At 41.8% G+C, this 16,901-nt stretch overlaps 1 protein-coding gene across 1 annotated transcript in view; it reads left to right on the top strand.

Annotated features, from left to right (window-relative positions):
* KCNK10 (potassium two pore domain channel subfamily K member 10) overlaps positions 1 to 16,901 on the top strand; it is a 109,681-nt gene that overhangs the window by 60,404 nt on the left and 32,376 nt on the right. Inside the window, exons 3-4 of the mRNA XM_032774222.2 lie at positions 9,591 to 9,708; positions 12,434 to 12,594. Coding sequence (XP_032630113.1) covers positions 9,591 to 9,708; positions 12,434 to 12,594 — 279 coding nt within the window. The remainder of the gene's footprint in view (positions 1 to 9,590; positions 9,709 to 12,433; positions 12,595 to 16,901) is intronic.

Here is a 16,901-nt window from a genome sequence, read left to right as displayed (position 1 = left end):
GCACTGTGGGATACCTCCCGGAGGCCAATAACGTCGATTTCCGTCCACACTAACACTATTCCGAAGTAGCAATATCGATTTTAGCGCTACTCCTCTTGTCGGGGAGGAGTACAGAAATCGATTTAAAGAGCCCTTTATATCGATATAAAGGGCGTTGTAGTGTGGACGGGTACAGCGTTAAATCGATTTAAGTCTCTTTAAATCGATTTAAACGCATAGTGTAGACCAGGCCTCTGACCACTAGGGCAGAGCAACCTATTATAGGCAGTGACAATCTGTCATATCACTGAAAAATGTAGAGAGTATAATCGCCCCATTAGTTACGTTTCATTGACTCTTTCAAATCATCTGATCCCTCAGACATGACCATCTCTAGGGCATACTAGCAGATGTGGCGATTCTAAACATTTAATAGAACTCATCAAAATTCTCTGCTGTCAACAACAGAGTACATTGTGAACAGCAGCAGGTGACAGTGAATGGTTTTGGGCTAGGCGTGGGACAAGGCTGTGCTTTGTGCCTAGGCCCTTTCAACATACATGGAGAATTTATCACGTGACAAGCCTTGGAAGGTTTTTATAAAATGAATGAAGCTGGAGTTTCCTTTGGTGGACACCTCTTAACTGGCCTCAGATTTGCTGAGGACGTGACACTCTTTGCTTCAACCATTGATGCAATGCAGTGAATGTTGGAGTCTGTAAAAACAGTTAGGATATGGACTATCCCTGAACGTGGAAAAAAAATGCATGTACATTGATACAATCAATAACAATGGAATGAAAGTAGACATCACAATCAATGGTTAAGCTGTAGAGAAGGTATATGAATATATTTATCTGGGATCATACATATCCAACCAAAGAAGCTGTTCCAAAGAATTGGAAGAAGACTAGGGATGGCTTGCCCAGCCATGGTCTCCCTTATGAAAGTATGGAAAAAACTGTGACAGCTGGAAATGTATGAAGGTTTGACTGGTGAAAAGCTTCTTCTTTTTCCATAGTGACTTAGGGATGTGAATTCTGGGAAACTAATGCTGCTGAGAAGAGGAAATGTGAAGCCTTTGAGATAAGCTGCTGGGGAACTCTTGCCTATCTTCTGGATGGGAAAGATGATGAACACTTAGATTAGAAATATTATTGGAGAGACATAGACTCTGCTCTTGGAAATCAACAGACACAAACTTAAGTACTTTGGTCACATGATCAGGCACAGAGATGGAAGTAACTTTCTCAAAATTGTCATGGAATGAATAGTGGTGGATCATCATAGTAAGGGATGACCAGAGAAGAGATGGATAGGAGATGTGCAGCACATCAGTGGGAGGTCAGCTGCAAAGTTAGTGATGGATCAAAAAGGCTTCTGAAAATTCTTCTATGAGGTCACCAGGATTTAGCCATGAATAAATAGACTTTACTTATTCTTTTGCAGGTGAGGAAACTGAAGTATAGATAGGTTAAATTAGTATCCCAGCAAAAAACTGCACTGAGTTCTCCTAATGTCCAGCCCTGTGCTTTAAACACTTGATAGTGAATCCTATCTAATATCCATCACCACTCTTAAAATTCATAGGCTATGTGAGAAAAAGCTATTTCAGTTACCCTTCCAGCCATTGCATTCCCATATAATTGTAACATAAGCCAGGTTGCTGAGTGAGGTCACCCCATCACCACCACATCAGTTGTACCCTTGAACAGCTTTTGCTGTTGTATGTATCTGAATTTCTGTAAAGACACAGCTGTGCCAAATATCTTAGTCCTGAAATGCCTTAGTCCTTGTCTTGAAATGTCTTTTCTGATTTTGGAGAAGTGCTTTGTACTGGTGCCTTATAAGCCAGGAGTAAAAAGCATAATTCCACAAGGACCTGGAGCCAAGATTAGATCTGTGACTAAATGGTCAATGTTTTTCTGTAAAATTTTGTGTAAATATTTTCAGCTTTGTTGCAAGCATTTTCCTCCCCCTCTAATTTGGCTTTTGAGCAAAGGTTTTGATCACATGGAATATTTGCATTGAAAAAAATGAACATTGAAAATTTGAACTTCTAAGCCACCTACCACTCTGAAGGGGCCTATTTTCAAATGAAAAGTCACTGAAGACTGATACCTTTATTTTGCCAACATGGGACCTTTTTTCAAGTCTATAAGAAATTATTAAGAGAAACTCTTTTACTGTATGAGTACTTTCTTTAGAGGTAGAAAATGATTACAAAAAACTTAAATGTTTTAAATGGAGTTAAAAGACTTAAATGGCTTGGATTCTGGGTACTTTGGGGACCCACTCTTACTTTGTGGGACGCTACAGCAAATGAGATCCATTGAGGCATTTGAGCTAGAATCTTTAGTTTAAATGGGAAGGGGTTGCTGACAGAACTTTCTTAGTGAGGGGCCAGGACCGGCTCACAACATTTTGGCACCTGAGGCGGGGAGCTCAAATGGTGCTTCCATGCCCCCTCGTTTGGGCCAAAACTTTGAAAGGTCTCAATTCTGCTTTCTTCCTGTTTTACTCCTCTCATGGTATTGCTCTGCTACCTATCCCAATAAAGGAGAACTAACAACTTAAAATGCCTTGTTCAAAAATTTTAAGTAACACTTAACTTTCAAACTCCTGAAAAGCAAAATATAACTTTTCTTGTCTGCATAGTAAACACTGGCATTTTTATCTGTTTGAATAATCAAAGTGGTGCTTTCCGTGCCTCCTTCATTGCAAAGATTGCAGACCTGCTGGAGGTCCACAGTCTGGGCCAACTCATGCTCTATTGAGATGGTTGCAAGGTCGACCAGCTTATGTGTCATTGTGGATGTAGATGTGTTTTTATTAACTTCAGCTTGGAGAAGCTGCGTTCTCCACTGGCAACTGTTACAGGAAGTGTTAGAAGTATGGACACAGCAACAGAAGTATTTGGAAAGAGGGTGGCCATCTTATTTGTGCACATATATTTCAGAACAGCCTTTGGAGTTGATCCTGCTGAAATGTATCTTGAAAGGGCTTTCAGTTCATCACCTAAATCACTCACATCAATAGTGCTCATGTCATCATGTGACAACACTGTCTCTAGTGCCCTGCATTGCTGGTGTAGGTCTTCTTCAAGTATAGTGGGCAGTTTTGGAATATCATACAACATTCCAAATATACTGCTGTGTTCCTTGAGCTGCATGAAACGTTCTTCAGCAGACTGTATTGCACAATCTAGCACCTGGTTAAAGAATTCAACTTTGAATTGTTGTTTGGGGTCTCTTACAGGATTATCCTGTGCCTCATAATCAAAATGTCTTCTTCTTCAGTGATTCTTGTATTCTTGAGTGGGTGGGAATATAGCTTCAGTGTGAAGTACCTCTGCCAACTTCTGTGCACTCTTCAGAACATTTTGAAATCCCTCATCTGACTGGTAAGACTGTAGGTATGACTTTGCTTTGTCCAGTTGTTCTATTGCTCCAGATATATCAAGGTGAACACCTTGTAGTCTCTTGCTTACAACATTTATTTCAAACAGTATATCATGCCACAACACTAAGCCACACAGAAATTTGAAGTTATGTATGTTTCTTGTGATTCCATTTCCCTCTGCCACTGTTCTCCGATGAACAGTTCCTGTCATAGCATTATCCTCCATAATGGCAACTATGGCATCATCTGTCTTCTCAATTTGGTGTTTGACAGGCTTTATCGCCTGCACTTGACTTTCCCATCATGTGGCACTCAGTGGTTTTGTTACCCGGGGTTCTTTCAACCCAAAGTTCTTGATAACTTTCACTCTGTGCAAGGAGGTGTCAGGAAATAAATCAGGGGAGACACAGCTGTCCAACTGATAGATGGCTGGCACAAACAGGACAACACAAGAGTGCTTTCACTTAAAGCTAAACTTTACTAGTCTCAAGCACTTACACCTGTCCACAACAAAATTAGTAAAACACCCCCAACCCTCGATAATTACTGAAGCTGAGTGTGGCTCTCGAGTGGCACAGTGGAAGCCCGACTGCTGGTGGGGAACACATGGTGCATCCAGAGGGAGAGACCAGTCTCGAAGAGTCCCCAAATGAGTCCCACTATCTCAAGCTTTTTCCCCTTATTTATACATTAGTAATAGAATGACATGTCCCTTAAAGAAACCTTGTTAAATAAGAATTTCAATGATCACGCAAGAAGTTCCTTCTGATTATTGATTAACCAGCTGTGGGTTTTTCCAGAGTCTGCAGCCTTGAGACACCAATAGACATTCCTGAGGGTACATCCTGCTCTTTTAAAATGCATGTATCAGCAACTTCAATACAATTCTTATCAGGAAGAACGCAGGGTCAAACTGCCCTTGCTGTGGCACCCAAAACCCCCTCCCCTCCTGCCTTGGTCAAGCTGAGAGTGCTGAATGGCCAATTTACATCTTGCTGACTAGGCCACCTTTAACAATAAGCCATAGTGGTTTCAAGTACTTTACTGGTTTGCCTAAGTCTTCCCGTCCAGTTTCAGTGTCAGAGAGGACAAAAGTCAAACAGAAGATTGTGGCAGATCTGAAGTCAGCAAGATATTACTTTGTTATTCTGGACTGCACCACCTGACATCAGCCGTATGGAACAAAATGACTTTAATGGTGCCTTTTGTAACAGCAACAGAACCTAGTGAAAATGTCCCTGCAATGGTGACTGTCAGAGAGCATTTTCTAGAATTTATTGACATTGATGATACTACAGGAGCTGGTATGACAAATGTGCTTCTTAAGAAGCTGAAAGATATGGGAATTGCAATAGCTGACATGTGAGGTCAGGGCTATGATAATGGTGTGAACATAAGAAGAATGAACAGAGGAGTGCAGACATGGATCCCAGAGTTAAACCTTTGAGCTTTTTTTGTTGCATGCAGTTCTCATTCATTGAACTTGGTGGTCAGTTATGCAGCATCAGTTTCTAGTGAGGCTGATGAATTTTTTAATATAGAATATCAGGGTGGGAAGGAACCTCAGGCGGTCATCTAGTTTAACCCCCTGCTCAAAGCAGGACTAATCCCCAGACAGCTTTTTGCCCCAGATCTCTAAATGGCCCCCTCAAGGATTGAACTCATAATGCTGGGTTTAGGAGGCCAATGCTCAAACCACTGAGCTATTTTCCCCCCACCCTAAAAGCAGCTCTGTATTTTTCTCTGCATCAACTAATCCACGACATATTTTGAAGCAACATCTGGGAACTGGCAGTAACTGTATGATCTCATTTTGAATTGTTTTTCCAAGGTAGTGGTGTGTGTACATTTCTTGGATGGTGACTCTTCTTAGATGCTCCTGAAGTACAGCATCAAACTCAGTCATCAGCTCCACAATTTTAAGGAAGTTTCCATTGTTTGGCACATACACCTGATCTGAAGTGCCATGCAGTGCTAGGTTTTGGGTAGCAAGCATTCTCACAATGGCAATGAGCCTTTTCAGAACATTTTGCCAGTAAAGAGACTCTAATGCAATCTTCTGTTGATGCCGATCATCTATGGTGGTCTTTAACCTTAGTCTCATCTCAAGTTCTTTCCACCTATGGAATGCTCTCCAGTGATTTGCTGCCTTCTCATGGCATGCCAGATTTCTAGCCAGATTTTTCCAGTCCTTTTTTCCTGTAGAACTCAATGTGGCTGGAACATTAGACTGGAAGAGTTTGCAACAGAAACAGTATGCAGCATTCTGGGGTTTTGAGCACATAAGCCATGGCCTCTCCACTTCATCACCATTGAGGATTTCACGGCAGTAATGTTTTGGATGGCAACTTCTATTTTCATTGTCTTCAGGGAACATGAAGTTTTTCTCTGCATCAACTAATCCACAACATATTTTGAAGCAACATCTGGGAACTGGCAGTACAAGGAAGTCCCTGAGGAATTCCACTAGTAACCTCCTTCCAGCCTGACAGTTCACCTTTCAGTATGACTCGTTGTAGTCTCTCCTTTAACCAGTTCCTTATCCACCTTTCAATTTTCATATTGATCCCCATCTTTTCCAATTTAGCTAATAATTTCCCATGTAGAACCATATCAAATGCCTTACTGAAATCAAGGTAAATTAGGTCCACTGCATTTCCTTTGTCTAAAAAATCTGTTACCTTCTCAAAGAAGGAGATCAGGTTGGTTTGGCATGATCTACCTTTTGTAAAACCATGTTGTATTTTGTCCCAATTACCATTGACCTCAATGTCCTTAACTACTTTCTCCTTCAAAATTTTTTCCAAGACCTTGCATACTACAGATGTCAAACTAACAGGCCTGTAGTTGCCTGGATCACGTTTTTCACCTTTCTTAAAAATAGGAACTATGTTAGCAGTTCTCCAGTCATATGGTACAACCCCTGAGTTTACAGATTCATTAAAAATTCTTGCTAATGGGCCCGTTCCTTTAATATTCTTGGATGAAGATTATCTGGGCCCCCCAATTTAGCCCCATTAAGCTGTTCCAGTTTGGCTTGGATGTGGTAATATCTACTTCCATATTCTTGTTACTATTTGTCATCCTACCATTATCCCTAAGCTCCTCATTAGCCTCATTAAAGACTGAGGCAAAGTATTTGTATAGATATTGGGCCATGCCTAGATTATCCTTAACCTCCACTCCATCCTCAGTGTTTAGAGGTCCCACTTCTTTCTTTGCTTTCTTCTTATTTATATGGCTATAGAACCTTTTACTATTGATTTGAATTCCCTTTGCAAGGTCCAACTCTACATCAGGCATCTCCTCACCACTCACATCCTCACTGGGGCCAGAAAGCTTACCGTGAACATTTGTCTATGTATCTCAGGAGAGCTCCTTCCTGCTTAGATAGAAAAGCTTCCTTTGCTTGCTTTCTTTTTCTGAATGCTGCCCCAGAGGGGCATTTTCTTCTTTCACTCATGACTGCTGTTCTGTGCCAGCTATAATGGCTTTCAAAACTCAATTGAAGGGGACAAATAAGCAGGTTGGTAGCAGGGCTTGAGTGAGGGAAGATATCAGCGTCTTAAGGGCCTAACTGGCTCCAACTACTTCAGTTGACTGCTTGTTCTCCTCAAGTGGGTTCAGGGAAGCAGTAGGAAACAGGAAGCTCCCTGAGATGCTGATGTTAATCAGTCCAGGCTCCTTGGGGTGCTAGAGAGGTAAATAAGAGGCTCCTCCTCCTTTCTCTCCCTGCAGCTACTGCTGCCTTCTGTTATTCCCTCTCACCTTTCCTCCTGCCTGGCTGTTACGTCTCTTGTGCCCTCCTTCCTCCAGCACAGCACTCCACCATCTCTGTGCATCTAGAGCAGAAAGAATACATCTGCACCAGCAGCAGACCCAATTTTCTACACTCTGGGTCCTAGTGATGCCCTCCCACAGTCTGGCACCTGAGGCAGCCACCTCAGTTTGCCTCATGGTAAGGCCAGCCCTGTGAAGGGCTCTTGACTCTGGAGCTTGCTTCCCTCTACTCCAGAGGAGCCTGAGTCTGCAGATCTTCACAGCATGTTGCAAAGCCTGTGTATGCTTTCACTGAGGGGATGGGGAGAGATTTCTCAGTCCTGGTGGGTTGGGAGAGCTTTATCATCAGAAGTGCCCCGTTTTTAAACCCTGTGTGTCCCTTATTGTCAAGGTTCCTTCCCCACTCTGAACTTTAGGGTACAAATGTGGGGACCTGCATGGACACTTCTAAGCTTAATTACTAGCTTAGATCTGGTAACTGCCACCATCCAGAAATTTTAGTGTCTGGATCACTTCTTGTCCCCCTCAAAACCTTCCCCTCCTTGGACAGCCTTGAGAGGCTTCACCATTCCCTGGTGAACACAGATCCAAACCCCTGGATCTTAAAACAAGGAGAAATTAACCATTCCCCTCTTTTCCCCCGCCAATCCCTGGTGAGTCCAGATCCAATCTCCTCGGATCGTAAAACAAGGAAAAATCAATCAGGTTCTTAAAAAGAAGCTTTTAATTAAAGAAGAAAAGTAAAAAAATTATCTCTGTAAAATCAGGATGGAAAAAATACTTTACAGGGTACTCAGATTCATATAGCCCAGAGGAACGCCCTCTAGCCTTAGGTTCAAAGTTATAGCAAGCAAGGGTTAAATCCTCTCAGCAAAAAAGGGACATTTACAAGTTGAGAAAACAAAAATAAAACTAATCCGCCTTGCCTGGCTGTTACTTACAATTTTGAAACATGAGAGACTGGTTTAGAAAGGTTTGGAGAGTCTGGATTGACGTCTGGTCCCTCTTAGTCCCAAGAGCAAACAACACCCAAAACAAAGAGCGCAAACAAAGATTTCCCTCCACCAAGATTTGAAAGTATCTTGTCCCCTTATTGGTCCTCTGGTCAGGTGTCAGCCAGGTTTACTGAGCTTCTTAACCCTTTACAGGTAAAAGAGGCATTAACCCTTAACTATCTGAGATTTCTCAGTCCTGGTGGGTTGGGAGAGCTTTATCATCAAAAGTGCCCCTTTTTTAAACCCTGTGTGTCCCTTATGTATAGAATTTTGTATGTTTTGTACACCAAGAACATGGATAGTTTCTTGTTTATAAATCAAAATAGGTCAATCAGGTTTTAAAGATGGAAACAAATGCAGTTCTGAGATATGATAGCTGGAGGTATGCATTCATGTGAAGGGTCAAAGACTAAGCCTACGGGGCTGTCCTGCACCATGGCTTCCAGAAGGGCATTGCAGACAAAATATCAAGCATATAGGTATAGCTGACAATGTTAAAAGCAGCAGAGAGGTGAAGGAAGAGGAGGCTAGAGGAAAGTAGCAGAAAAGTCATGGGCATGGTGGATCACAAACCACGGAATGGCTAGCTGGTTGATGGCAGTGGGCAGTGTTGAAAGCAGGGTAGTTAGAAAGTGGCAATTCAGACGGGGACAGATGAAAGAAGGGGCAATGTTTAGTGAAGATAAAGACCAAATTATCAGTTGGTGGGAATGCTGACCTTGAATTGAAGAAGGCTGAACAAGGAGTTGAAGTGGGAGGCCAAGAAGCCAGACAGGTTGCCAACAGGGAAGTTGAAGTCACCAAAATAAATACCAGAGATTATATTTAGAGGGAGATGTAAATCAGAGGGGAAAGAGATTGGAGAGAGTCATAATGAGAGTAGATAACAGCAACTTGGAGTGGGAAAGGAGAATAGAATCTAATGGGGCTCCAAAGAAGGTATTCTGTATTTTATTTGGTATCTGATATTAACAACTTAATGTAATTTATTTAATTGCCCGATAATTAAAACCCTTGACTGACTAGATTCAGTTGACTCAATGAGCATTATTTCTATTTACCACCTTCACTGTCTCATTTAGCATCCATCTCATCCCCGTCCACCATTAGAGAGCCTTTTCCTCTGCAGCTTCTGCCTCTGGAACAGCATTTCTGCATCTCTGCTGTATCAATTCTCCATTTGATTTCAAGCCTCATTGCATTTTTCCTCACTTGTCTGTGCATCTTCACTTTTCTTCCCCTTTGATATTTATTACTGAACTCTGTAGAATACTTTGGGGGTTCAATTTGTACGGAGGATGCTACTCAGAGCATCAATTACAAAATTCAGATCCACGCTTCCCCACTGGTGTGTGGAGCTGGGGTTCCTGTCTCTAACTGTACCGTATTTGAGAAGGCACTTTGCAGGCTGACTTGTTATCTCTTTCCTTGCAGCATGCCATTGATGCAGATAACGCAGGAGTCAGTCCCATAGGAAACTCTTCTAACAACAGCAGTCACTGGGACCTTGGAAGTGCCTTTTTCTTTGCTGGAACAGTCATCACAACCATAGGTATATTTATATTTTAAGGGAGATGGTGACACTGAGAAGTGGAAAACAAAATGAGATTCATTAGATCTTAGAGAGACAGGCGAAGCAGCAGAACTGCACTTTTGGGGGTGCTTTGACTGTATCATTATGTGGTGTATCTGACACTAAGCTGTGGGGTGCACATCAGGAATTACTTACATAATGAGAGTCCAAGAAACAAGACTGAACCAGAAAGCAAGTAATACAGAAATTTTCACAGTTCTGTAACCCTGTTACTATTAGTACAGGTGGTTGCCTACTTGGCCATGGCTACGCAAGCCAATTCTGTCTTTGAAGGTCAAGCACAAGAGCCAGATACTTCACAGAAAGCTGCAAGAAACTCTGCAGTGGTCACTAATGGAATGACTTTCCCACAAGGGTAATTTCTTCCTAACCACATCAATCAGTGGTTGTTATATGCCCTGAAGCATGAGGCTTTATATCCCTCATTAATTTTTCAAATCCTAGCTATTTTAACTGGGATTATACTCAGTGTCCATATAAATGTCTAATCTTTCTTAAAATCTAAGCTTTTGGCCTCAATGATACCTGGTGGCAATGAGTTCCTCAAGTTAATTATGCATTGTGGAAAAAATAACTTTTTTTTACCAGATTTTAAATAGTTGTTTTTAAATATCACTGAATGTCTTCTTGTTCCTGAATTATGTGAAAGGCTAAATAGGAGTGCCAAATTTACCTTTTCTATGCCACTAATATTTGTATTAATCTGTCAGGTTCCCTCTTACTTGTATCCTCCTAACTAGCCCCAATCTTTTCAGTCTCTCTATTTATGAATGAAATCTTTATCTCTCTAATGACTTTTGTCAGCTCTTTCTGTACTACTCCCTCTGAGGACACTCAATCGATGATCTTTGCCTTTACCAGTAGCTTATATTTCTGTGGAAAGTCAATAACTGAGGTGTTACTCATATGGATTCATTTTTATATGAAAACATATTTGGAAACTTTATAAATGGCATATTACATTTCATAGCCCTGATTTAGAAAAGCATTTAAGCATATATTTAGGCTCTGTTGACTTCAGTAGGATTTAAGTACATGTTTAAAGTCAAGCATATACTTAAGTGATCTTCCTGAACAGGGATACATTCCTGAATCAGGCTCTGTTGATTGCATCAATTAGGGTCTTGGTTATGAAAATCAGCACTAGGATTTATCAGTTAGAATGCTGAATCTAGTCTGATTTTTCCTTTATATTTTTAAATAATTCATTTGTAGGTGTGTGCTAATTTTCGGAGTAGTCAAGCAATAAACGACTATAATGAAAGAGTTTTAATGGAGACCCCAAAATAATCTTAACTGTAATGGTGCAGGTGTTACAGTTATAATTCTTGTTTCCTCTCTTTAATGGTAACCCTGCTTCCCAAATAGAGACATAATGGTCACTGAAGTCATATACATTATATAGAGGCACATGGAGAATTGGGAAAAAGGAGGTGTCTGTGCAAACTGCCGTGGCTGTAGGTGTTTCACTTGTTTGCACAGAGGCATTATTGTTCATCCTCCCCTAGGGGAAATGCACTCACTGTCAGCCCGGCTACACTTTTAGAAATGTCACAGTGTGTTCTCCTCTGCACACCCAATGCTGCTGGCACCTTCCATGGGCTAAGAGGACAAGTCCTTCCCTATGCTTTCCTGGCACTCCTCTTCTGCCAGGACTAGCCTTGCACAGCCCCCTTGCACTCTGGCTGCAGTAAGATTCTGGGAACCTTTGGGCAAGGGGCTTCCTGCACTTTACAGCAGTTGACAAGAGAGTTGCTCTCTGTAGAAAACTGTATCCCCAAGGACTCCTACACTGACAATGAAAACCTTATGTCTATGCAAGAATCTCAGACACTTGGATAGAGTTCTGAGGTTTGGAACCAGAACTGAAACCCAAACCAAACTAACCCAAAGGTGTTCAGACTGAACAGAGAAGAGGTAATTATGTGTTAATTAGCGTTTGTGCTCTGTTGAGACAGCTCTGTGAGTTACCTTAACAATGAGCAACATGAAGACATATAGGAGTCTTTATTACCACGTTAACAATGGTATTTAAATGTCAATAATCTCCAGAGGGAATTCTCAAAGAGCTGCTTGTGAGAGCCCATTAAAAATCATGAAAAATAAAACTTAGACTTTTTTATTATTAAATTGAAAAGAAGAGTGAACAAAAGGAGTCCATGAAGCCTCGTGTTAGCACAGGAGCAAGGACTGGAAATGGTGATTTCTATAATCTGCGATAAAGAGCCTATGTAATTCAGAGCTGAAAACTGGGAATAAGAATATTCAGGTGAGTCATCCTCCCATCAGGATGCAATTGACAAAGTTCAAATGCAGCAGCAGCATGGAAGAGATAGGCTAGGGCTCTAATCTAAAGGTGTCCTGTAGCGTATTGTGCAGCTGCCATGCTGAGTAAAAGTAGCCCAGTTACGCAAACAACAGCTTTAATTAGGAAGATGAATTCAGAGAGAAATAGTAGTAACTGAGGGTTACATGTGAATAACTAATGCTGGTTTCCAGTGGGTACCACTAAAAAGGCTGGACTGACTGACTTCTGTTCAACGGGCATAATGTGGTAGAGAGCTTGTAAGGAAACTTCCTCTTCTTGCTCAGAAACCATTTTCAGACTGGGTGTGGCATATAGGCACCTGCACAAGAGGCCATGTCTGAACTGTGAAGTTATGTTGATAATTTTTCTCTCCAGGGTATGGGAACATCGCCCCAAGCACTGAAGGAGGCAAAATTTTCTGCATTTTGTATGCCATCTTTGGGATTCCACTCTTTGGCTTCTTGCTGGCTGGAATTGGAGATCAACTAGGAACCATCTTTGGGAAAAGTATCACAAGAGTGGAGAAAGTTTTCCGAGTAAGATCATGGTTAAAAGTCTTTGCTGGTGTGGCCTGACTTGTTTAATCTCAAGTACTATTAACATTAAAGAGGATCTTAGAAAGTTTTGCATGTTGGGCACAAATATCTTTAATTACATAGCTTGTTTGTATGATCTACATTTCCTGCATTGAAAATGAAGACAAAGTGATACAGATTCTGTGGGACCAGGTATACAGAGTAACCCTCAGTTGCATCAGTACTGAAAATAGAAAGATTTGGAAAGCTTGATTTCTGGGGTGAACTATATAGAACTCAGGGAGAGAGGTAGCTGAAAGGTATCTATGTAGAGAATAGAAAACATACAGGGCCAGATCCATAGTTGCTATAAATTAGCATAGCTCCCCTGACTGTGATGGAGCCAGCTGAGGATCTGGTCCATAGTTCTCCCCTTCTCTATGGCTTTTATCACATTTGGCTACTACTTATACATTTAATACCAATTTCTAATTATACAAAATGTTCTGAAGTTGAACAGACCACGTGCAGTGACCCCCAACTTACTGTCCCTGGTGTGGTTCATTCTGTTGAATTACATCCCCCATGGAAGTACATCAAACACTTCACCTGGGAGTGGTATCACAGTGCTGGCTAATGCTGCTTTGCTAACATGGTGGTTTCACTTCAGGGATTCCCCTTTTAGATGCAGGACTTCCAGGAATGATGTGACCATATCGTAGTTCCTTGGTATGTGACATAACTGGAGGTAAGTCCTGTCTGGGGGATGGGGTAGATGAAGGGTTGTCCAGGCTGATTATTTTAATAAGCTTCCATTTCTAAAACATTCCCACAGATATAAGGCAAAAATACTGATTTTGGAACTAAAGTAATTGAGCATTAGACTGGAGTATGAGTAATTTCTCCGATTAAACTACCTGTGAAGAGTCCCTGTCCACACCTTAGGAATATCTTTTGGCCTCCATTTTCAAAAATGGCTAGTGATTTTGGATGACTGAATTTTTACATGCCTGACTAGAGACAGCTTGAAAAGTCCTGATTTTCAGAAACTGCTAAGCTTCTACTTTCTGAAAATTTGATCCCTTGAAGATGTCTTAAGTTGGGAACCCAAAAATTAAGGGACCCAAAATTGCTTGTCACTTTAGAAAATTTAGGTCATATTTTCTATTGCATAGAATTTACTTCAAATCATTCCTGGGAGAATTCCAGTGTGGTTCTTCCAGGGAGAAAGCTTACCAGTGGGTAAGATATGGATTTGGGAATCCGGAAACCTTGGCTTTATTCCCAGCTCAGCCATAGACTTGCAGGGTGATCTTGGAAAGAATCCTTAAACTTTCAGCATCTCAGTTTCTCTCTCTGTAAATATGATAATTATATGTACTCATCTTTTAGAATTACTTTGAGATCTAAAGCTGAATGGAATTGCTACTACTGCCTTTGAAGTATTATTCTCACACCCCACCACAGTACCTTTTCCTATTCTTGATTTGATGCCTTTTCTCCTGGTTTCTCTCTCTCCCCAAACCATCCCCCCCGTTGGTATTTGCACCCTTCTAAAACCTTGCATTGCAGAGCTACACAGATTTAATTTTCATACATTTTTCCCCAAATTCATCATTTCAACTGATTAATCATTTTTGTTTCTTTTGGTCTGATGTCCTTCAAATTTGTCTACACCTGTGTGGTGCTGAAATGGGACAGCTGAGTACAGTGTTCTAAGTGGAGTTCTATAGTTCCCAAACATCCCAATAACATCTAGATAGACTAGTCTGAGGAGTCACCTGACAGCAAAACTGACATTTCATGTTACCAGGCATTCTGAAGCTGTAGCCAAAAGAGTGGGCAGAATAGAGATGAGGGAGAATTTAGCTCAGCCTAGAAACTCTTAAAATATTTTTCCTCTCCTTAATGGCAAAGTAACTGTATATCTCAAATGCTTAACTAACTTAGGGCTTGTATTCCTCCCAGTACACCGCTTGAGTAAATGGGTGGTGTGCTGCAGAGCTCTGTTGGTGATGTGATCCTCTCAGCACTGTAGTTGTTACTGCAGTCTAGGACTACAGTAGCCCTCGGCTCCTTCTGTTCACCATCCTCTGCAAACAGAAAGGATGGTGCTCCCTCAGCATCCCCCAGGCATCAGTATGCTAGGGTCCCCACCTACAATTGTGCTCCAATGTGTGTGAGTGTGCATGGTTTCCCTGAATCCTGTTTCCATTCCCTGTGCGGTGGAACTGCACTGGTTCACCTGGATGTAGGTTGTTTTGTGGCTGTGTAGATTGCTGGGGAGGGTGACAAGATTTACTTGCAGTGCAAAGTTCTTATCATCCAATTCCTTCTCTTAACAATCCTGTAGCTCATTGCAGCATTACCGGAACAGCCACCCCACACCATGTGGCAGGCAGTTCACCTCTGACATCCCGAACATATCTGGAAAGGTAAAAAGAGGCTTCCTTCCTGAGGAGTCACACTAGCACAGTTCAGTTGTCTGACAAGACCTGGGCATCCTCACAAAATCTCATTTAGATCTCAGCATAGATTAGAACCTGAGAACACCACATTTCCCTCACACACTAAACAGCCCATGTGCACTGCACTCAAAATCATTTCAAGAACAGTTCATACTACAGGCCTGGCATGGAGGGAGGAAGAGATCTGCTCTTATGGAATGTGCACAATGCCTACATTATTGACAGAGCGTTTCGGCAGAGGAGTTGGATGCGTGCCACTCTTCAGCTGGTATTTCAAGAGCAATTTTGGCACTACATCTGAACATATAAATAGTCACCAGAACAGCCATTCATTTGCTTGCAATGTATAAACTTGTTGATTACTCTTTAAGGGCCATAATTATCCTTTAACAGCACATTCAGTTTGGGTTTGACAGGGAAGTCACTGAAGGTTAAAAAAAAAAAAAGAGCTAAATTTTCCTCTGCTGTATGGGTGCACTGATGAGCAGAGGGATATAGGGAGCCTCTTCTCCCCTATACAGGCAGCAGGGTAGGATCTCTCCTTAGTGCTGGAGAGCACTAAGTGGTGGAACCTGGATGCTGGGCCATTCTCTGTAGCAGGGCTGGCTCCAGGGTTTTTGAAGCCCCAAGCAGCAAAAAGGAAAAAAAAAAAGGCCATGATCGCAATCTGCAGCTCTACCGCCGCCGCTTCAGTCTTCGGTGGCAATTTGGCGGCTGGTCCTTCCCTCCAAGAGGGACCAAGGGACCCACCGCTGAATTGCAGCCGAAGACCCAGACGTGCCGTCCCTTCCTCTTGGCTGCCCCAAGCAGCTGCTTGCTGGGCTGGTGCTGGCCCTCCTCTGCAGCCTCAGGAGCTGTGGTCTGCTGGAAAAGGGCTGTTTCCAGGCCTACCACCCAACTGGTGTGTATGCTGTAGTCACTAGCATTCTTATACAGGGTCACCTGCTGCTGCTTCAAACCAGTATTAAAATGCACCCTGTGTAATCACCTCCCAAGCCCATCTGAGGGAATCCCGGGTAAATATGATTTCTAGTAATGAAGGTAATAACAATAATCCCTTTTATCTGACAGTGCTTTCTAGGCACTTCAGAAACTAACTTTGAGTCAAGGTGGCCATAAGCTTAATAAAAACACTCATACATTCATAAAGCATTCTGTGCACAGCTCAAGGTTGCTTCTGCAATAAACATCAGTGATTTAAGAATCCTTAGTATTAAAACCAAACCATTTTCTTTCAGTTTTTTCCTATATACACACAGAGACTATGAGCTACTAAAAGTAGAAGGAAAATTATTCGACAGTTTGCCTTCTACTGAATGTACTCCTTGCATTATCATAAGGTTAATTTAGGGCAAACTAAATAGTTATCTAATTCAGATCTTTAAAGACAGTTTAGAATCAAAGTTGAAAGAAGATCCGATGAGTATATTGGAGTAAACCTACTCTCAGTCTTAAAATTCAGTAAAAGAACATTAACATCCATGAGCTGTGTTATGCCTCTAAGGCAGTGGTTTCTCAATCCTTTTTCATTTGTGGACCTCTAAAATGTTTTGAATGGAGTTGTGGACCCCTTTGGAAATCTATTGTCTGTGTAGTTGAATTCTGTTCTGTCAGTTTTCAGTCTAAGTCTTTCATGGACCCTTTGGACACAGTCTGTGGACCTCCAGGCATCTGCAGAGTTGCAGACCTCAGGTGAGTGGCATAGCACTGCATTCGGAGAGGTGCAGAGGTCCACTGCCCCAGATTGAACTCTGGGATGTATTATGTATAGGCAAACTGTTCCTGACTGAAATGGAGGGACTTAACAGATCTAATATATCTGTTATTTGTACTTCAAGGTTTCAACTTTGATATGCCCTT

This window comes from Chelonoidis abingdonii, chromosome 4 (genome assembly GCF_003597395.2).
Source record: "Chelonoidis abingdonii isolate Lonesome George chromosome 4, CheloAbing_2.0, whole genome shotgun sequence".
Lineage (NCBI taxonomy): Eukaryota > Metazoa > Chordata > Testudines > Testudinidae > Chelonoidis > Chelonoidis abingdonii.
Note: the sequence above shows the minus strand (reverse complement) of the source record. Positions and strands in the feature narration are given on the sequence as shown.